We start from the raw sequence: 23,639 nt of genomic DNA, 5'->3' as shown, positions 1-23,639 counted from the left end.
GCCTGGCCGCAAGGCCCGGGCAACCCGGGCGCTAACACCACCGCGCCCATAAGACCTAAAGTGCCGCATCTGGGAGAGGACCTGTACGCCCAGCATACGTGCCCGGATGGGCAGCCATTTATATGGCCACCGGAGTTCCACCATCCCCGACTCCGGAGAGAGAGACCCCTGGATGAACCCCTGATCCCGGCTCCAAAGCTCGTAAAGAGGATCTCGCCCCCGCTAGCAGAAGCGCAGTTCGAGTGGGACCCCACCGGAGAAGATCTCATGGGGTTCACTCAAGAGACTCGGGCAGCTGCAGCGGAGCGTGCTGAGTGCTGCCGCCAACAGCTCGAGGTCTTCGAGAGGGAGCGGAGAGAGAGGCAGGTCCGGGAACAGCAAGCTCAAGTAAGGAGCGCGGAGCAGAAGAGCCGGGCCAGGAGAGACCCCCGTGCAGCGCATAGTCCCCGCACCACCGGGACTGTGATAAAGTTTAACATGCAGCATGGGTGGGGCTTCATCCGAGACCACCGCACCCTAGGCAACGTCTTCGTGGCCAGGAGAGACGTTGAGTCCCACCTACCGGAGGGACACAGAGGTCGTGACCTTTACATCGGGGACGAGGTCACTTTCACCCGGCACAAGTGTGCCAAAGGACCCTACGCCCTCCATGTGCATCGTCTGACGGAGGAAGAGCTGCGGTGTGAGGAGGAAGAACAAGAGGACCCGGACGGGTCTGAAACTAGAGCCAAAGGTAACAATAAAGAAAGAGCAGGAGGACGCCGTCGTTAAGTACAGCGAAGCAGGAGCTGTATATAGTTGCCCGTCGGGGCACCATAAACTGAAACTGTTACTGTTGCTAAATATAGTCCCCGTTGGGACCAGCAAGTGTGAACTGTTACCCGTTTAACCCCTAAATCCCACTGGCCGAGGACTGAGAGCGGCCATATCCCTGTATATAGTTGCGCGTCCTAAAGCGCCCCCTACCGGTTTTATAGGAAAACCATTTTTCTAGAAAGACTGTCGCACTTTGCCCGGTCAACAGTTGCACAGTGACCGGAGGAGAAACAAGAGACGACGAGAATGTTTTATCTGAAAAGTTTTATATATATATAATGTTTTATATGTTTTATATGTTATGCAAAAATTTGTATGTTTTGGTGTTATGTCTTACAGCCCGAGGACGTGCTGTGATTTACCAGGGGGGAATGTAGCACCCTGAGGATTCGGCTGCTACAGGGGTATTGCACCTCAACCCAGAGGTGTGATATTCCACTCCCGGGTAAGGATGGAGTGTGGAACTGAGCTCGGTAGGCTGCATGCACTACACACATCCCATTTCCGAGGAGCAGACCGACGGTACTCCCACTTAGAAATGTGCAGGTACGACCGAGTCTGTTCCTGGCTGGAGTGGGAGGGGGGTGGAACATCCCAAGTAGTGTAGGGGCAGATAGGGGGAGCAGCCTGGGTAAAGATAGGAGCTCATTGGGTGCTGGTCACCTGAGCTCACACATAGAGGGTGTATATAAGGTGGGCACCATCAAAGAACAGGGTCAGTTGCAGAGAGAAAGTCAGAGAGTGGAGCAGAGAAAGAGAGACCCAGAGGGGGAAGCAGAAGAGAGGACTCTAAGACCCCAAATTCAAACAACGGGTGAAGAGCCGGCATTAGGGTACCGGAACCCAAGCTGGTGGGGGCAAAAACACACCCCAGCCAGAGACCGGAGGCCGTGGGCAGCGTCTGCCACGGCCACCCACCACATCCACCACGAAGGCATACCACGTGGAGGGTCAGGGAACCCAAGGCCAAGGGTCACCCAACAGAAGGCCCGAGGGAGCTGGACCTGGGTGGATCAATAGTGGGGACGGCCAGAGAAAGGACAGAAGGAGAGCTCAGGGTCACGCTCCGGACTCGCTTGGGGGTTGGCTGGATCCAGGACCTGGTGGACGCAGCACGGCTCGGGAGGTCACTTGAAGCTGGAGTGACCGGAACATCAGCAGTGAGTAAATACCCTAAACTGCATAACCCGACTCTGTCTTCCTTTAACACCTATGCTGCACCACCACAACCCCCATCCTCTGCACCTGACCCCCTGAGGCTATACCCCACCCGTTGGGGGTTATACCATCACAAGCTGCACCTACACCATCAGCCTCAGCGGACCCTGCTGCAGCGGCGGCCATAGTGACCGCAACACAACGGGTGGCGTAGTCGACAATAAAGAACTTATAACATCTGTAGGACTGCCACATACAACTGAGTTTGACACCCTGGGCACGGACCGGGTCACAGCCACTCGGAAGACTACAACCCCCATCTGATCCGGCTCCGGATATTCCCACTAACGAATATGGCCCAGGGGGCGCGTCATATGTAAAATGCAAAAAGGTTTCAAATTTGCAAATAAAAATTGTGATTTTTGTATTAAGATAAAGCGGAATGATGTTCTTTGGATAGTGTACAGTACGATTATGTTGGTACTCTATGGCGGTATTATATGAGGGATATGTTTTAACAGTATTATTTAGTGTTTATTTATTAATGACTATATTATTTTAGTAGCAATTTTGTCACTGTGGGGGGTTTATAAATCAAGCACGGTGGCTCAGTGGTTAGCATTGTTTCTTTGCAGCGCTGGGGTCCTGGGTTCAAATCCCACCAAGGACAACATCTGCAAGGAGTTTGTATGTTCTCCCAGGGATTGTGTGGGTTTCCTCCTTGTTCTCCGGTTTCCTTCCTCACTCCAAAGACATACTGATAGGGAATCTAGATTGTGAGCCCCAATGGGGACAGCGATGATAATATCTGTAAAGTGCTGTGGAATATTATAGTGCTATATAAGCTCAATAATAATCAACCAGTACAATACTCTCATATCTAAGGCAGAATTATGAAAGCAAATGCCCTGAGAGACTTCCAGTCCAAAGTGCAGAGAAACATTTAACCATGGTTCTGATAACTTTGAAAAGTGTATGGAAATATTATTTGAGCGCTATATAGTCAGGCTTGTTGGCTACTAAATATAATTTTTTGGCTGTATTATTTTTGCGCTGTATTTCGTCTCGGTGGGGTATTATTTATTCTTTACATGGTGCAATTAAGTGGGCAACTATTTGTTGCATAATGGTCACATTAATTGCTGATTGCCACCTCTGTTGGATGCATTAAACCCATGATTTTAGCTTTATTTAGGGTGCCGAACAATACAGTATTGTTCCAACCAACAATGCTACTCCTAGGGGTTCATCAATGTATTTTTCTTACTGTGTGAAATACATTTGCAAATGCAAAAATTTTCATGTAGAAATATTATCTGTACATTGTTTAGACAACACGGCATACAGTAATTATTGGGACGTACTTACGCTATATTTTCCCAGTCCATGATCCTACAGCTGAGAGATGGCAGGTTATTTAGGGATTCCTCCACCTTTAACCTTTCTCCTCTGGGTTATGCAGTTTGCTGTAATTCACCATTTGCTATAAAAATCTGAAATGTTTAAAACAATTCCTAAACTCTGGTCCAGTTACACATACATCGGACATGAACTGGGGGACATATCCCATCATATTACACAGCAAGAAATCATACAGCAAAGTGAGAAATTTAATTCTACTCATTGGAGTACACAGCGGAAGTTTTTCAAGAGTTAGGCTAAGTTCTCAAACAGGTATGAAAAATCATAAGTCTTGAATAAGGATAAAATGGTTGTTTTTCCGCCGGTATGGTGGTTCATGTCATCAGTAAATCGGTTATTGACATCCGTTTTACATTCACTTTTAAAAAACAATGAATGGCCAAATGCAGTTTGCTAAGTAATCTTTGCAATGGATCCAGTAAAAATGGATGCAATACGGACCGTGTCTATGTAGCATCCAGTTGTTTCTGCATGTCCACTGAAATCTATGGGCAAGCCGCAATCAAAAACCGGATGAGACTGAAGCCTTTTTGCAATTTCTTCCATACAGACTATTAATCCGATTTAAAAACATGAGATTCTGATTTGGGTTTTATCCTAAGTCATGTGACAAGGCTCGTTAAAGGGTCGATATTGACTTTTAGGATCACTGCTTCCAATAAGTGGCACTGGAGTTCTAGTCCTCTTCCTCTCTGAAGAGGCAATTTGCCCATTTAATTTCCCAGAGAAACATGCATGGCCTATAAGTATCCTCACTCTCACATGCCAGGCCTGGCATGTCACTCGCCACAAGGAGAAACGTTACCCCTTAGATCCCATGTTAACTACCACGTTCATTAACATAGGTCTGTGTGTGGTTTGCATTTGGACAGCATACGACAGACTGCTCATAACAATTAGCCTTAGAGCTCGTGCAGATGACCGTATTTTTGGTCCGAGTGTGATCCGACACAACATCGGATCTCACTCGGACCAATGTTCGTCTATGGAGCTGTGCACATCTGAGATTTTTTTTCCTAGGACAGACACTGTCCGAGGAATAAATTACTGCATGCCCGAGTTTGATAAGATATTCGGATTGCACTCGGCCATGCAAGTCAGTGAGTCCGGGGAAACCATAGGACTGTACTCGGATGACATCTGAGTGCAGTCTGATTTCCACGGACTGACAGAGTGGAGAAGATTGAGAAGTTTTTTTCTCCATCTTCTCTTCATCTGAGAGAATCAGATCACACTTTGATCAGAGTGTAATTTGCATAATTGACCCGATTCTCTTAGGAGAGAGCATCTACGGTTGTGTGACCTATCCCAGAGTCAGTGTGTCACCCCTGTGCTCAACAGACAGCACACTGATCCAATAATAACCAGGGTGCTTGAGCAAAACATAAATTTTTCACATGAACCATTGGTCAGTGTTAAAAAAAATCATTGGTTCAACTAGTCTGGTCCGATTTATGGGCCAGACAAGTGCAAGCTGAGAGCAAGCGTCTCGTCCACTGTGCGGCCAAGCACTCATTTGTGGACATAACTGGACCGAATTTAATACAGCCATCAGCATCCCAACTTAGGCTACATTCGCACTAGTTTTTGGTGAGTTTTTGACGGTGTGTACTTTTGAAAAAATTCAAATAACCTGTCTTACTTAATGGTTGAAGAAATGCTGCAGAAAATCTGCAACAACAAAAAACTCATTCCGGGAATGTAGCCTAAGGCCACATTCATACTTTGAGTATTTGGTAAGTTTTTTACATCAGCATTTGTAAGCCAACACCAGGAGTGGGTGATAAATACAGAAGTGGTGACATGTTTCTATTATACTTTTCCTCTGATTGTTCCACTCCTGATTTTGGCTTACAAATACTGATGTAAAATACTGACGGACTCCTCAACGTGTGCACATGATGTACCATCGGCCGGAAGTGTTTACCTGCGGTGCTTGGCCATCCATCTGTAGTGGCCGCCGCAGGGTACTGCACATCCGCTTCCCATTGAATTGAATAGGAGGTGGATGTGCAGTAACAAGCGCCGGCCTCTACAACTTGACGGCCAAGCAATGCAGGGAAGCACTTCCGGCTGGAGGCCGCCACAGGCACCAATAACAGCTGATCAGCGGGGGTGCCGGATGCGGGACCCAGGCCGATCATACATTCATGCCCTATCCATAGGATAGGGCATCAATGTGAAAGTAGTGGACAACCCCTTTAAAGCTGGCTTGTTTTTGAAACTTTCCGATTTTTTTTTATTTCATTGAACTTCATTGAGATAAGTAGGTGCGAATTACATGTGTTTTATGCATTTCAACTGCGAAAACGCACTAAAAACGCACACATTTTCCGCGCCTAATGCAAGTGTATGGGGAGAATCCACACGGTAAACTCAGCATACCCGCAAGAAAAATTGACCTGCTGCAGATTTGAAAAACGCACCGCAGGTCAGTTTACGCAGCGTAAATAGGAAACACGTGCTGGATACAAGAGAGACGAGGTTGTTTATTTCAGTTGGTGAAAGTACAGCGCCCCTTTAAGGTCACTCTGTTATGGTGCAGGTGTAAAGTAAGCAGGGGGTGGCGGGCATATATGTACGTCATTTATTTTCAGCCTGCCCGGTAAAGTTCTGTAACCGGAGGAGCTGGCGTACTGGCACTGAGGATGTTTTTGTTTACAAATATGTTTACAAAGTATCAGAAGTGAAAGTTTCTGAGTCCGGCAGACAGCAGATTTCCTTACAAGATGAGGGTTTAGCACAGAAGATCCATTTGTTTCTGTTCCAGCCAAATCTTGAGCAATAAATGTAAGATTTACAAGCGCCCTCCTCCTCCTCCTCTGCAATCACACAGATCTCCTTCCACACTCTGCTCTGATTAATGAGATGTTGCTCCACTGTTTTTTTTTTTCATCAGCTTCTGTAATTTTTTTCTTCTGTGCCTTTTTTCCTTGCTACTCACACCCCCCTCCCTGACTTGTTTTTCTCAGCACTGGGGAGATCCTTAGGATGATGTAGGCTGCACTTTCTGCAAGTAATGGCCAATGGCACAATGCATGAAGGAGGTCCCAGCATGGCATGTAGAGATCATGCTTGCTGCCAACCAATCACCAGGCTAGGGGCTGGCACTGAGCTCCTCAATATATGTAAGGGGAGAACAGCCTCACTTCAAACCTGAGAATGGGAGCATATAACTAACACCCAGCACCCAAACCAGCAACACCCACAGCCCTGTGGACTGTCCGCATCCTCATCTCCATCTTCATCTGATCCAGGTAAACTCAGCAGGATTTCTTTCTGTGCATTTCGCTTTGTCCCTCCTTTATCTTTCTGTAAAATTTCCAAATTTTTCCAATTTCTCACAATACTAATTTAATACATTCACACCTACAGCATAAATAAAATCCGTGATTATATTGCCAATATTAATATTAGGAATTAGCTTTTTTCATGCAATAGAAAATCTAGATGTAGCAGAGCTGAAATTGTCAGTTAACTATTTTTGGGGTTGAATTGAGATTGGAAAGGATTCCGTAGTAAGGTGCGCCATATGACCCACTCAACTCTGCTACATCAGCACAATATGAGTTATTATCATTAATATTAATTAATATAATATAATAATTGATATTATTATGGCACCAACATATACTAGAGCACTCGCAATCAGCTTAACGCTTCCATATTTTCTCACATGATTACATTTCTCACACTTAGCGATATCTTACTATTGGCCACAATATTAATAGCATCGGAGTGTTACATGCGTGTTAAATAATAAATGATATTAAAGAGACCTCCGGAAGGTGATCAGTTCATGGTGGGCTCTGCTTGTATTTTCATGCAAATAGTATTATATCAGAAGAAAGGGCATTGTATGGTGTTTAACACCTTGCCTGCCGATGTGCCAGCACTATTCCTAACAGAACACGGTTACATTGTATTCTATATTCCATCATTATTGTTCTTTCCTTACATTCAGTTTGGATGTATTTCTATGTGTTCCCAATAATTCTTCTGCTTCTTTTGATTATATAGCAGCCCTGGCAAATATAATAGTAAATCCTGCTTTCCATATACAATAGGGAGATCCGGTGTCATATAAGATTCTGCACATTATTAGTTATTATAATCTACGTCTATCTCTTGTTATATATTATCATGTCTGTATTGTATTACATTCTTTTTTTTCACATCTCCCTTGTTGTGTTCCTGTGTTACTATGGAGTGTACGTCCCTATGGAAAGGTTCAGCTGTCCATGCCTCATTCATTCCTGGCTTGTGTGCCAATGGTGGGGGTAGCCATTTTGAGAGGGGCTTTCTTACCTAGATTTGCAATGCAAAATGACGTTAAGTGATTTCCAGGATCTGCGGTTTCCGATTTTAGCTTTTCTTGCGTCTCTGCTGTTTTCAATACAATTCTCGGGGTTTTTTTTTGTTTTAACTGGTTGGGAAACAGATTGTTACATGTACGAAATGTCACCATTTTAACTCAGTTTGGTCCAGGATAATAATTTATAAGAAGGATGTAGTATCAGTGGAGCTCTCCAGTACCTCCAAAAACTGTGGTTATGGATGTCGTTTGCTTTTGACATGGGTGATTTGGCATGGAGACATCACAAAGGGTAATGCTAAAGGCTATGGACATTTTTTAATGAGAAAAATTATTTTTATCTATGTTGATGGTTACATTTAATTGCACTAAGTTTCAAACTGCAATCTTCATTCCTTCATTCATTTTCATGCAGTTTGCAGCTTGCAGCCTGATACAAGGTTCAGAATTTTCACTTGTGGGAGCGTTTTGTCCCAGTAATATAGGCTGAATGTGACATCTGCACAGCTTCTATCCTGCACTTATTTCCTCTTCAGGTGCTTTTTTCTTACTCTGGAGCCTGTTTTCTCTGTCCTCTCTGAGATATTTTCTGCCTTCGCCATCTCGCTCGTGCTATCTTTCACACTGCAAGAAGGAAGGGGGGGGAGCCGAGAGCTGTCAAGAGCAGGAGCTCTGATTGATTTGTACCATTCAGCACTCAGCTAGATTAAGGATCACACTCTGTATCTGCTAAAGAACAATGTTAATACATGCTATTTAGTAAGTTGCTTCACTTTGCATTTAGGAAACAAATGAACAATACAAAAAGTACTGTGAGAAAGTAAACATAGCCTTTAGTTCTGGATTTTTCGAATTTTTATTATTTTTGAACATTATACACAAACAAGCTATCCATACATCAGTGCAATGCAAGTATAATTTATAAGCATGGAGTAAATTAATTTGATCACTCTCATTACCAATTTTCCTGTCCTGTATTGATGCGCAGGGTTTACAGAGCCCTATGCAGGCTCGGACTGGCCCACAGGAGAACAGGAGAATCCTCCGGTAGGCCGCTCCTGTGAAGTAGTGCTAATGAGTAGTGCTATTACACTTGATTTACAATTTGCAGAAAAAGGTATAATCTAATCATTCATTAAACAAGCTAACCAAATTAATATTACATAAAAGTAAATTTGTTTACTAGGATCAGGTTATTTTTGCATGTAGCTGAACAGTGGGCTCCACGAATCAATGTTACTGGTGGCCTTTTGCCAATTCAATACTGGCCCTAGGTATTAAAAATTGGGATCACATTTACCGTAGATGTCACACCCAAAAAGTTTATATTGTCTTATGTGATAGACTCTGTATAATTACCATACATTATTACTACTATTATTATTTGTTATTATAGCGCCATTTATTCAATGGTGCTTCACATTTAATGGACAACTGGACCACTGGCCTAAAGGCCCACTGGACGTTACAGTGCTATGGGCATTAGACTAGTTGGATAAAATGATTGATTACCTATCAAATAAAGTGATTTAAAATCAAAGATATCCCACAATAATTATAATTAAAGGGGTTTTCTCATCTTCTATCTTATGCCGCTCCCCTGCCTCCCTGCCTCCTGCTTGCCAGTAGGCAGATGCGAAAAAGATGATTGCAACATGATTGTACTACCGCCACTGGCCTGAACTGTGCAAGCTCAGATTTTGAAACGGATTACAAGTGCATGATCCTTGTATAGGAATACAGCCCCCTTTTAGGCTGCAGAAGTGGTCGGTAACCTTAGCAATGAACTGTATACTATAGAATTAAAAATCCTTCTATTCTGGAGAACAAAGAGGATTTTTTTTAATAAAAGGTACATTAAGAGCCCGGGACCAAGAGTGTTCACACCCCTGGAATGGCGCCGGCACGGGAGGTGAGTATAGGTTTTTTTATTTTATCGGGGCCAAACATTTAGATCAAGAAGGGGTTGTCCTAGTAGTGGACAACCCCTTTAAGTCGTTTTACTTCTTTTGTATAGTGTTTGGCTTGAAATTGGTGATGGAAAGCTTGGGTTGTAATGAATACCACATTGCTTGTGATTTCTGCTTGTGCCCACCATGAACCTCTATGAAAAGCCTTGCATTGTTCCTGCAGAGCTCCAGTGTTTAGTTGCCTCCCAAACAGTCGGAATCCTAAAAACTCATCTTAACTAGGGTTGAGCGAGTATGTTCTGTCCAAGTACGCTCGGGCCGAGCTCCGAGTATGTATAGCTGATAAGGATAAATGGCTCCCGTGTGCATGATTTGCAACTGTTTGACAGCTTTATTACATGGGAGGAATGTGTAAGAAATAGACATTCCTCACATGCAATAAAACTGTCAAACAGTTGCAAATCATGGCGATTTAACCTTATCACCGAGCAGCTATAAATACTCGGAGCTCGGCCGAGCATACTCGGCGAAAGGGTTAATAGAACATACTCGCTCAACACTAATCTTAACCATTTGTGTTCTTTCTTCCCCATAGTACAACATCCAGCTGCAGTCATGTCGACCTCAGCCAGTTCCCAACTAAGCAAGGCAATGAAGCAGATGTACATGGACATCCCACAGACAGATAAGGTCCAAGCTATGTACATATGGATTGATGGGACGGGAGAAGGCCTGCGCTGCAAAACTCGTACCCTAGACTCCGAACCCAAGTCGATTGAAGGTGTGCAACAATGTATCAATTAAAACAAAGTCTGTGCATCAAAATTAATACCTGAAAGTAATGCTCACACATAGACACACCGGTAATATTTAGGCAACCTTTGGAAATTATTTTCCGTAGCTTATTACTTTAATTTAGCCATATCATGAACTTTTTCATTATTTCACCCAATATCAAAGGTTTATCTTAAATGGTCTTTATTAAAAAATGACAAGGAACGAAGTCATAACTTTTGCTCTGTTATGTCTCTAATCCAATGCAGAACTGCCTGTGTGGAATTTCGATGGCTCAAGTACATATCAGTCAGAGGGATCAAATAGCGATATGTTTTTGATACCAGTAGCCATGTTCAGAGACCCCTTCCGGAGAGACCCCAACAAGCTTATATTGTGTGAAGTGCTCAAATACAACAAAACAATGGCAGGTAAGAAAGCCAAAAAAAGTTTGACTCTAATTTATAAATCAACATTAATGTCTAAGATGATGAATGTATCTACTTTCTCCAAAGCACAGTGGGGAGATTTTAGACCCTGATACTCTCTCCCGAATCCTCTATGCACAAGAACGCTCGGCTGAGACAACTGGTGGCGGCTTATCTCCTCTCCGAACAAAAGGATCAGCTGCTGAAATCAACCGCTGGACCCCATACACATTAGACTATCGACTGATTCCACCAATATCTGATCACTTTAATCTAATGTGTATGGAGGTGTTTACTAAGACTGTTGGTTTTTATGCTAATCTTAGGCTGGGGCTACACGTCAACTTTGGCATTGACACTTGTCGCACGGTCAAAGTTGCATCACAGTGCATTGCAACCACAATGGTACTGCGACAACCAAAATCTGACGCAGTTGGACTTTTTGCTACTTGCTTGTCGCGGTCGCAGTATCCTCGAGGTCGCAATGTGTTGTAGAGTAGAATTACGCAATTATATTGAGAGACACATGCTCCATAGTAAATTTGGCTCCTTGTTGATTAGCCAAGTGCCAGAGCTTAAAATATAAGGCAGCTATGGTCAACTATTGATTTGCGATATCATATAAACCAATTTCTGGCATAAAAAATAGTAATCGTGTTGGACAGCGTTGGCCAGTTCCCTCCTACCATACCCTACCCACTTTCAAAAGTGGTGACAGAAGCGTTAAACAGAAAAAAAATAAAACTAAACACAAATTTTTTGTGCAAAATTTGGTTTGCAAGAGAAATGCCTTGTAGTCAAGAAAGTGCATGTATTAAACTATTGCTCTCATCATAAATACAATATATGGTACATAGTGACAACTGTGGTTGTTAGCTACATTTGGACAGCTGGCCGGCCAGATTGCCGCCTGTGTCACTAACCCAGCTGAATGTTGTCCTCAGACTACTCAACAGATGGACTATGCAAACTGCCCAGCTGTAAAAGTATAAAAATGAGTGTATAGCGCCCGTTTAGCAGGAATGTTGTCTCTCTAGTATTATTTTATTAATGTCAGATCTTAGTAATTATGGGGGCGGCCGGATGGCAAAGCCAAACCTTGAAAGTTAGTTGTAAGAAAGGGGGAAGGGTCTTCGGGAAGTATTATCGGGAAGTATTATTATCACTCCGCGGCTGGAATTCATTTAGTGATTTAGGGAAAACAAATATAAAAGTGGATGTGTCTGTGTTTTCAATAAGAGATTCTGCTGCTCATGTTTCCTTCGTTGGAACAAAATGTACTTTTTATGATGTCATGGAAAGGAAAGACCAAGAGACATGTAAACTGCTCGGAGCAGCGGGCAGGCATGCAGAGGCGAGAATCCCCTTCAGGGCAGGTGTAAATTTTAATAAGGGAACCTTGCGTTATATATTCACGAATACTCTATTCATTATATTATTAAAACATGGCTACACAAGAGGATTTTATTCTTATAACATTAACATATTGAAATTTATTACTGAGGGTAGAAAAGAGAAAAATTGCAAAAATGTCAAGGTCACATTTGAGACGTCCAACATTCACGGTCCAATTATGGAGAGCATTGTTCATACCGTGAGCGGATCTCTTGACCCGAGCTCAACAGTCTCACATATGTCTATGAGGTTCAGGAGTCCCCTAGCCAGTCTGGACATAGTGATCCAGACTTGGGACATGAATGTCAGACATGTAATACCAGAGATGATCGGTTTTAACAAGTGGTTAATGGTACAATCCTGTGGTTGTATCAAGAGTGAGTTCATAAGTCTACTAAGCCAGGTCACCAATGATATCCTAAAAGGTTCATAGTGCCTGGGGAGGTGCCACATCAACTAGACATTCTTGTTGGTCAAACAGCTTCAGTTTTATTTTGTGGTCTGAACAACTCATATCAGGGATTCTTTAGGGGTAATTCACTACTCCTTTGGAGGAGCATGGGAAGTGGCAAGTAATAGATTCAGGGCAGGAAGCTCACCGTGACTGAGGTATGATTTCGATGGTGCATGAACAGCTTATAGGACTACAGGCACTTAGTATGGTCAAATGAAGTTAATCTAAAAGTTATAGCAACCGAGTATTAAGATCCAAATCTTTATTACATCATCTCCAAACCACATGGCCATCCCATGTTCAGCTTCTACTTCTGCTTTCGAGCCCCCTTAGGGAAATACTCATAGAAGGTTTACATAAGTTTTGGGAGTTGTATTGACCTTTATCCGGACTGTGATGAGATGTGATGGCTTGTTTCCTTTGTCATGATTCTGACTCGTATGAAACATAAGACCAAAGTCTTCAGACCAAAAATATCTTAGTAACAGATGACACCTTTACTTTTAGACACAAACCTACGACACACTTGTAAACAGATTATGGATATGGTGGATAATGAGCACCCCTGGTTTGGAATGGAACAAGAATATACCTTGCTTGGCATGGACGGACATCCATTTGGCTGGCCATCAAATGGCTTTCCAGGACCTCAAGGTATGTCGAGTTTGACTCACTTCATTCTTTTCATGCCATAGAGTTTCTTATACCCTGTATTGATGAAACCCATATAGCATGAGCAGCTGATTTATGTAATGTAATGATATGTGTATCCAGAAAAAAAACAATGTAGTTTGGACTTAGTAGGAATATTAGTCTTTAATTTTAGTGTCCTGCACTATAAGCAATGATAATTTATGACCTGAACCATGTAATTCTTGCTTTCTATAGTTATTTTTTACTGTTATTATACCATATACTTACACCTACTTGACATAACTATCCTGGGCGATCCGTGATAATTATTCATGCTTACATCACATTAATTAAATAACAATGGGGTCATCCACTGCCCGGTGATTTGCCACCTCGCCTAATGAGATTTGTTTTCCCTCAGGTCCTTATTACTGTGGTGTAGGAGCTGATAAAGCATATGGCCGGGATATTGTGGAAGCTCATTATCGCGCATGTCTATATGCCGGGGTGAAGATTGGCGGAACAAATGCAGAAGTTATGCCAGCTCAGGTAAGATGATCCATGATTGTAAGCTATGTGTCAGGCAGAAATACATTTTTAAATGAATCCCAAACTAAAATGGGTCAACATGGACATCAAGCCTCAGAGATGCAGAGAGGTATCAATGGCACTTGGGTTTTGTTCTCTGTAGGGTTTAAAGTCCTTATGTCTTAGAAGAAGACACCAGCATTATAAATGACACATGTTAGGTGGGGGGACCTGTTAGAGATGTCTCAGTGGGGTTTGAAATCTTCAAATTACACCTCTCACCATGGTTTCCATGTGTATAGCTGTTTGAAGAATGTCCTGTCTTCTCGCTTGGCCCCAATGACATTTACTGGTTTTCCCTTCCATAGTTCCCTCTAATTCTTTCAGGCATAATAATCTTTTCCAGATAATTAGGCCTGTTCCTGTCTCCAAAAGTAAGACTTGAAGTCTCGTCATCCATGCGTCACATAAGACATGAGTGTGGATTTAATTAGGAATCGACTTGTTTGTCTTCCTAACCATCAAACATCTTCTCAAAAGTCTTTTCCAACAATAATATTTTGTTCCAATGAGTTTTGTTTTTGCAAATTAAGTCAAGTTATATTTCTTTTATTACAGTGGGAATTCCAGGTGGGTCCATGTGAAGGGATTAATATGGGAGACCATCTCTGGATTGCCCGTTTTATCCTGCACAGAGTATGTGAAGATTTTGGAATCGTGGTTTCATTTGATCCTAAACCAATAACTGGAAACTGGAACGGAGCTGGCTGCCATACAAACTTCAGCACAAAGCGCATGCGAGAGGATGGCGGCCTCAAGTAAGTAGAGGCATAATTTAACAGGGAAATAAATCCGGTCTTTCTTAAACAAATGTTTTCTATTGTGGGTCTTAAAAGGGTTTGTGGAATTTCTACAAAGTCTGTCTTTTTTTCCCCCCAAAACCACACTACTCATGGTCATGGACTGTTTGATACTTCAGCTCAGCCTCATTTACTTAAATAGGGCTGAACTACCAGACTTGGCCCATGTTCTAGTGGGTTTTGGGAAAACAGCAGACCTTTTTTTTCTAAATTTGCATAACCCTTTTAAGGACTTTGTTAGATTTTGCTTGTAGATTATTTTTTGATGGGGGTATTCTTCTTAAGGTTAGATTAACATCAGTTGAACCTGATGATGTTAACAGGTTTTGTGAATGTGGGCCCCCCAACTCTCCCCTAACCGATGATGTTGGGGAGATAAAAATCTAGCATGTCTGATTTCGGACCTCCAATTGTTTTGTTCTCTAAGGGATAAGTTGCCGCCATAGATCTCTGGCAGTGGCTCTCTCATAGAGAACACAGAAGTGCTTGGCAGAGTATGTGTATGGGAGAGTCGGATAGCTGTCAGCCAAACGATTGGCCAAACCATTGTTCAGCCGAAAGCATTGTTCAGCCGAAAGCATTGTTCAGCTGACTGTCGGGCGTATGAGGTCCAATGACTCCTCTTCGTTGATGCCTGGACCCCATATTCTCTATATACTTCACCGGAGAAGTAGCTGTAAGTCCCAAACACTTCAATTGGGAAGACAGTGCACAACCAAGGCCAGCTTTTCATTGAAGTGTATAGAGAATGCAAGGGCCTGAAACTGACAAAAGGGGAGTATGGGAACCCTTTCTCCTAATAGTTGTCCATTTTAAATGAAACTGATTGTTTAAGAGGAGCAATGACATGTTGTAAAGAGGAGCAATCAACAGCCAAGTGACATTTAATCCTTTATTATTTTAGATACATCGAAGAAGCCATTGAGCGCCTTTCTAAGCGTCATGACTACCACATTCAAACCTATGACCCCAAGGGGGGATCAGACAATGCACGCCGTTTAACAGGTTTCCATGAAACCTCCAACATCCATGAGTTTTCCGCTGGAGTGGCAAACCGCGGAGCAAGTATCCGCATTCCCCGCGATGTGGGATCTGAGAAGAAAGGCTACTTCGAGGACCGACGTCCATCGGCCAACTGTGATCCATACGCTGTGACAGAAGCCATGATCCGGACCTGCCTGCTGAACGAAACTGGAAATGAACCCGTCCAATACAAAAACTAGAGAGACCCCACAGGCAGTTCCTTACACAGTTCTGTTTTTACCCTTTACACCTAGGCCTCAGTCCTGCGTTATTCCATAGTTACCAGACAGGGGCATTGTTAGTAATGAGCAGAACCCACAAGTTTCTCATTATTTCAGATTAGTCTGGTTCTATTCTGTAAAATTTCCATTTTATTCTTAAATAATAATCAGAAAGAAACTAGTTAATTATTTACTTTCACTATAAAGCATATATCCATGAAAGGGAAGTTATCATCAGAAAATGACCTATTGCTTAAATCAGGTTTTCGTGTTTAATGTATTTTTTTACTTGTTGGCATTGGCAATATTTTTTTTTTTAAGTTTTTCCATATCACAATCTGTATTAAAAAATAAAAAATAGATATCTTGCAATTTTCACACTGACCACTGGGGATTGTTTAGACTCTAACTTCCTGTTTAAGGAAATAACACATGCACATGGGCAAACTCTGACCCTATATTTTATATAGAAGCATCTAATGAGCATGTGAAAAAGTCATTATGATTGGAGAGGGAGCAGGATCACCTGTGACATCACCTATTGTGATTGGTGGGTCCTGTGTTATCAACTGTCGTTATAATCCTGCCTCTGATGATAAGGAAACTACTGAAAACTCCTAATTGAAAGAACTAGAAGTATGAGTCCAAAAAAGCCTCAGTGGCCGGTGTGAAAATTGTAAGATTGCTAGCTGTTTTTTAATTAAGATTGTGATATGAAATTAAAAAAAAACAAAACAAAAACAGACAATTAAAAAAAAAATACATGTAACTCAATGTGAAAATAGGTATTTTGCTGACGATAAATTCCCTTTAAGCACAAGGTAGAAACAGAACTGGTCAACGATATTTCCTCCTGTGAGGCAACACTAAGTATAAATTGCTGGTAATGGTACGACTTACACTAGAGGGAAAGGTCGACCTTTCATAACTTCGGGGCTGTGCCTCAAATTCAATACTTCTTAGAAATCCAGCCCCTAATATTACAGCATAATTGAGGAAATATAATACATCGATAAAGAAGTACTATACTGTAGGTCGAAAAGGAATTTAACTTAGCCCCAAAAAGGGGTATAAAGAAATATAGGGGAATAGAACCAGGGTCTACCAGGGAGTAGCAATCTGTACTCTTCCTTGCTACTCTCCGTGATAACCACTAATGTAAGATAATTAGGGGGGTCTTTCATCAACCCCTAAACTTATGCCAGGTACTTATTCATTTGACATGTTCTTGGCTCACCCTGCTAGCAAGTTGTAGTACTTGGAGCAGGATGCAGTGAGATCTCTCAAGTGAACCAGGGGTCATTTTTTTTTGTGCCAGGGCGCACCCCTGAGGATGTCCTTGATCATAGTAATGTCGTCTTTTTGGGTCCATATTTGTAGTATTTTTCTATTTAAGTGTAAATGAAGTCTACAGTAAGGTATGGATGGTGGGATGATATCTACTAAGGTGTTTTCAATAAAAATAAAAATTATAAAAATAAAATATAAAAAAGAGAAAAAAAAATCAAGGTTTAGGTTGGTGCTAAACAGAAAAGTGTATGGGAGTGATACAGATTGACTAATACAATACATAAGGCAGATAATGAGTAAGAAAGGCGCTAAACATGAGCAGACCTTGTTAGATCAGTTCTTCATCCATCCCCGGGCGAGCAACTTCTTGGAGAACTTTTTCGAAAACGGAGACTGTTAAGAGGACACATAAGGACTACCCGCCCTACGGCATTTAAATCGGAAATAAGACGCCCGTGTCAACTTGTGATGTTTACAATTGTGTTCTGTGCATCTCGTCATTTTTATCGTCATCCTCCAAGGAAAGTCAAATGTGGAGGTCATTTTGAGCTTGTACAAAAACTGACTATGTTTGATGTATTAACATACACTTCCAAGGGTTTTGGTTTGGTAAGAGCTGGGCTAATATTTAATCTTCGCTCTTAGGTTACATGTACTGTACCACTACCTGACATGCACTGAAGAGCTCTGTACCAGCATTTGATCATTTTCAGTGCTAAGTGACAAAAAAAAAAAGAAAGAAAATAATTTTATTTTCCCATGAAATTTGTATAATTTTTATTCTCGCGTGGGAAAGAAATCCAATTCCTCCCTGTTTGTGAATGGGTCTCGGGTATTAATGGCAGGTTAGGATTTACTGCTTCTGACTCGCATCTCATTCTGACATAGTCCTGTTTTTAAAATAGATTTTGTTTTTCTTTTTATAATAAAAAAAACTAAATCTGGATCTACGGTCTCTGTTTCTTCATTTCATTATTTCTTTGTGACCAGAATTTTTCAGGATAAGGTCCCCTCATCACATCAACAAGTGCAAAATAGAACTTGGGACACAGTTAAAGCAAATAATTTCAAGGTTTCGACCTTCATTTACACAGAGTCTGTGCGTGTTCTCTGTCAATTACAGTATAAGCATTTTACCAATGCACACACCGGACATTATCACTAAAGGAGTTAAGTTGTCACAAGTTCTTAGAAGATTAAAAATGCAAAGTGCTTAGTAAAATCAAGCCACTCTGCAATTTAGCTCTTATTAAAAATCCTCTGTGTTTTCAAGAATGGAGGGATTTTTAATTTTTATAGTGCACAGATCACTGTGTAGACCACATGTGGGGTAGCTGCTCGGAATAGCTCCGTCAAATGTATAGTGGCCACGGCCAGGTACTGCACATCCTATTCAAATCAAAGTGGTGGATGTGCAGTCCCAGCCGCGGCCACTATTCCATCCGTGTTGCTGCGCTGTGCAGCTCCATAACTGAGTGGTTCCGTCTGCCATCGACACCAGGAACAGCTGGATTGCCGGGTGTTGACCCCCATGATCAGACATTGATGACCTATCCTAAGGATAGTCCATCAATGTTAAAGTCCTGGACAACACCTTTAAGGAGCACATGACCCAAACAGGCTCCATGCCTTACTGATGTCGCTGTGAAGCTTCATTGTCCCATGTGCTTCTCTAATGTTGCAGAGGCAAAGCTGCCTCTGCTAGTGGCCATGGAAAGTACCCAGGACTAGCGGTGCTACCATGCCACTGGTCTGAAATGCTAATCTTCAGGCGTGTACCACCTCCGGCAACCATAAAATCCGGAGGCAGAGGAGCGATGCGCTCTTGAAGATTCAGAATGAGAAAAATTCCTTTAAGAAGATTTAATGGGTTAAAAAGAAATAGACACTAATAGCTTGTATAGTTAGGCCGGAATGAGGACGACCTCTGCGGGAACTTTGGGACCTATTCTTGCTACATGAAAGGGCATTTTTTTCTATGACTTACTTAGATTTCTCCAGTTAGTAAACTCTTTCGCTAATGTTTCATTATCCTTAAAAAAGCAAACGATGTAAATAATAAATGTATCTACAAGACTTTTCTAATTCTGGTCTCGTTTAAAGGGGTGTACATATCTTTAGTATACAGGAGCACAAGGTTCCCCTACCTCCTCGCTTCCTGCTTCCAGGGGGCAGTGCACTCTTGAAGATTGACAGTTTAGTCTAACTGCACAATCACGCTGCTAGTCTGAACACTGCCCTCTCCCAAGCTGCTTTACGTCTGCAGCATCGGAAGAGTGATCTGGCCTTCTCCACAGCTACGCTTGTAATGACGATGATACTGTTATACCCCCAGAAAGGCACTCCAAAGTGGTATCCAATTGATCCCCAAATAAGCCAACAAGTCATTGGTCAATGACAGGCACAAACATGCTGGGAAGTAAAAGGAATGAAGCACCTATAGTGCTGGCAGAAAGCTAATGAAGAGGAAACTCACACATCCAAAAAATGGATGATAAGTTAAAAGGCACAAGAAGAAAGACAGGTCCTCGACATATTCGATTGTGAGCAATAAAAGTTTTTCTTGTTTTGTTTTTAAAGAACAGGAATACTTTGTTATTGACCAGCAATTCCTATTACATAGTTTGATTAAAGGCAGTAATCCTTAAAAAAAAAATAGCAAAGCTATAATGATTGAGGAGAAATTAGCGGTAAAGCCATAAAAATAAAAGAGTATGGTTATGCAAATAAGGGATGTGACAATGTATAACATAATTTCTAAGCTGCAGTACAGCTTCTTCCTGGAAAGAAACATGGGCTGCAAGCAGGTATAAACAGGTTATCAAGAAAACTATATGACTAGAAAAATGTTTTAGCGTTAATCTATTAAACAAAAGACTGGGTAAATACAGTTATATGAAAAAGTTTGGGCACCTCTATTAATCTTAAGTTTAATGTTTTCTTAAAATTGGTGTTTTTGCAACAGCTATTTCAGTTTGATATATGTAATAACTATTGGACACAGTAATGTTTCTGCCTTGAAATGAGGTTTATTGTACTAACAGAAAATGTACAATCTGCATTCAAACAAAATTTGACAGGTGCATAAGTATGGGCACCCTTATCATTTTCTTGTTTTAAATACTCCTACCTACTTTTTACTGACTTACTAAAGCACTTTTTTTGGTTTTGTAACCTCATTGAGCTTTGAACTTCATAGCCAGGTGTATGCAATCATGAGAAAAGCTACTTAAAGTGGCCACTTGCAAGTTGTTCTCCTGTTTGAATCTCCTCTGAAGAGTGGCATCATGAGCTCCTCAAAACAACTGTCAAATGATCTGAAAACAAAGATTATTCAACATAGTTGTTCAGGGGAAGGATACAAAAAGCTGTCTCAGAGATTTAACCTGTCAGTTTCCACTGTGAGGAACATAGTAAGGAAATGGAAGAACACAGGGACAGTTCTTGTTAAGGCCAGGAGTGGCAGGCCAAGAAAAACATCAGAAAGGCAGAGAAGAAGATTGGTGAGATCAGTCAAGGGCAATCCTCAGACCACCTCCAGAGAGCTGCAACATCAACTTGCTGCAGATGGTGTCACTGTGCATCGGTCAACTATACAAGGCACTTTGCACAAGGAGAAGCTGTATGGGAGAGTGATGCGAAAGAAGCCATTTCTGCAAGCACGCCACAAACAGAGTGGGCTGAGGTATGCAAAAGCACATTTGGAGAAGCCAATTTCTTTTTGGAAGAAGGTCCTGTGGACTGATGAAACCAAGATTGAGTTGTTTGGTCATACAAAAAGGCGTTATGCATGGCGGCAAAAAAACACAGCATTCCAAGAAAAACACTTGCTACCCACAGTAAAATTTGGTGGAGGTTCCATCATGCTTTGGGGCTGTGTGGCCAATGCCGGCACCGGGAATCTTGTTAAAGTTGAGGGACGCATGGATTCCACTTTGTATCAGCAGATTCTTGACAATAATGTTCAAGAATCAGTGATAAAGTTAAAGTTACACAGGAGATGGATCTTTCAGCAAGACAATGATCCAAAACACCGCTCCAAATCTACTCAGGCATTCATGCAGAGGAACAATTACAATGTTCTGGAATGGCCATCCCAGTCCCCAGACCTGAATATCATTGAACATCTGTGGGATCATTTGAAGAGGGCTGTCCATGCTCGGCGACCATCAAACTTAACTGAACTGGAATTGTTTTGTAAAGAGGAATGATCAAAAATACCTTCATCCAGGATCCAGGAACTCATTAAAAGCTACAGGAAGCGACTGGAGGCTGTTATTTTTGCAAAAGGAGGATCTACTAAATATGAATGTCACTTTTCTGGTGAGGTGCCCATACTTATGCACCTGTCAAATTTTGTTTGAATGCAGATTGCACATTTTCTGTTAGTACAATAAACCTCATTTCAAGGCAGAATCATTACTGTGTCCAACAGTTATTACATATATCAAACTGAAATAGCTGTTGCAAAAACACCAATTTTTATAAAACATTAAGCTTAAGATTAATAGGGGTGCCCAAACTTTTTCATATAACTGTACTTTGCTTCAATGTCTGGATTGGCATAGATATATCTGTAATGTAATAGTAATAGACATAATGTTGATACAATCATACTAGTTCCATATACACCCTCAACATTAATATCGCCAAGATGAAAAAGCCATTGTATTATGGAAATCACAGGATAGATAGACATGTTAATGATCTGCAAAGGATGAAAAATGGAAACCAAATTTCCTAAATATCTCGATTTATTCAACATTGAGCCACGTGCAGAAATCTCCACACTTACACCCCTTGGCTGCTATCAATCAGGATATTAATCGTTGCCTGAGGAATGTTCTGCTGCGCTGAATACACTTTTGTAAAAATATCAAGGTCCCATATGTAAGGGGGAAGACCGGGGTGTAAGTACTTTCGGAGCAAGGGATCCGGAACTGCCGGGGCCGTGCCTCTGGTTGCAGGGGGAAGACAGACTGCGAGCACTGGAGTCAGGTGACTGGGAAGCTGGGGGCGTGTCCAGAGTGAGAACTGAGAAGTCAGGTGACCGAGAGACTGGTTACGTGGGTAGAGAGAGGAAGAGACGAGGACATTTGCATGGGAAAGCAGAGCTGGGTCCTGCTCAGCAGAGCACTGTGAGAGGGTCCAGGCTCCTGGCTCCAGGACTGGGAGCAAGATCCGAGTGCAGTGGACCGGAGGAGTCAAGCTGAATAGAGGGAGAAGAGACGCAGGGTCGGTGGAGCCGGGCATGTGAGGTGCCGTGTTATAGACTAGGGGCTCAGCGGGTAAAACCGGAGACCGCCCGCTGCCACCAGAAGACAGAGCATTGTTTGGGGGGGACGCCTGAAGAAATCAGCACCAGCATCAGCTGGCAACTGCCTTGTGGAGGATAAGAGTCAGCTAAGTTTAAAAACTGTCGTTTACAACCGATTCAACTCTGCTATATCTAGTAAAACTGTGAATTGTCAGTTAAAGACTTTTACTTGCTACTTCCCTTGTTTACCCCAATATTTTCCCCTGATACTCCCTGCGTGGAGATTTACCCTGTTATTATAAACTTCCCCTGTTTATTAACCCTGTATTGGCTGCTGGCACTATTATTTTCCGCAGGATCTTCCCTTCACTCGACGTCTCCTGAGCCTGGGCAGCTCGGATTAGTTGTTGAAAGACCCTCCTTTGGGGGGTTCACGGGTCCCACTGGTCTAGAGGAATCTCCTTTGGCTCACTAATCAGGATTTGCTCGATCTCTTTCAGCACATTCATTCCGAGGGTCACCGGGGGTCCACTTCCGGTTCCCCCTGCGATCAGGACGACTCAGTTTTTTCCCACATCTTTTCCACACACTCGGATCTTCATCCACACCACCCCTGCGACCGGGATGGGTAATTGATTAGCTGCCGGGAGTCTAATTACTGGTCCCCATTCAGGTCGCGCTATCTCTGGAAATCGCTGATGGAAGTAGGCTTCTGTCATCGTAGTCACCTGGGATCCCATGTCAATCAGGCAGTGAACAGCCCTACCGCTTATTTCGGCCCAGACAGTCGGGCTGGTGGAAACCAGGTCCTTGGGACTTCCTCTTTTTCTTTCCCCTTCCTCAGACTCCGGGCTGTGTCCCCCAAACATGGAGCCCGCTAGTTTAATGGCTGCCGCGACAGGGGCCGCCCTCAGCTAGCACAGCCCCTAGCGTAATGTCCTGCGCCTCCACGCTTCCAGCAGGTCGTGTCTCTGTCTGTGTAGGGCTGCCTCACTCCCCTATGGAACTCTCCTGCAGGGGGGGTCCTGAATTCAATTCTTTCCATAACTGGAACAATCGATCTGGGTATCTCTGGTGTCGGGGCAGGGGTCTTTTTGAGACTGGATCATTCATCCCGCATCTCCTGTATCTCCTTTCGCATCTCTCGAGCCCATT

General features: G+C 42.5%; 1 protein-coding gene across 1 annotated transcript; it reads left to right on the top strand.

Moving 5' to 3' along the window:
* The first annotated feature begins 6,493 nt into the window (after positions 1–6,493).
* GLUL (glutamate-ammonia ligase) lies at positions 6,494–18,173 on the top strand. Its single transcript, XM_073643296.1, has 7 exons — positions 6,494–6,653; positions 10,217–10,402; positions 10,665–10,826; positions 13,180–13,326; positions 13,727–13,854; positions 14,452–14,651; positions 15,598–18,173. The coding sequence occupies exons 2-7, from the start codon at positions 10,237–10,239 to the stop codon at positions 15,914–15,916; spliced, it is 1,122 nt and encodes a 373-aa protein (XP_073499397.1). The 5' UTR covers positions 6,494–6,653; positions 10,217–10,236; the 3' UTR covers positions 15,917–18,173.
* The last annotated feature ends 5,466 nt before the right edge of the window (positions 18,174–23,639 follow it).

Source organism: Phyllobates terribilis, unplaced genomic scaffold (assembly GCF_046119375.1).
Source record: "Phyllobates terribilis strain yellow unplaced genomic scaffold, ASM4611937v1 Scaffold_8__6_contigs__length_399053987, whole genome shotgun sequence".
NCBI lineage: Eukaryota > Metazoa > Chordata > Amphibia > Anura > Dendrobatidae > Phyllobates > Phyllobates terribilis.
This window is presented reverse-complemented; position numbering and strand designations above follow the sequence as displayed.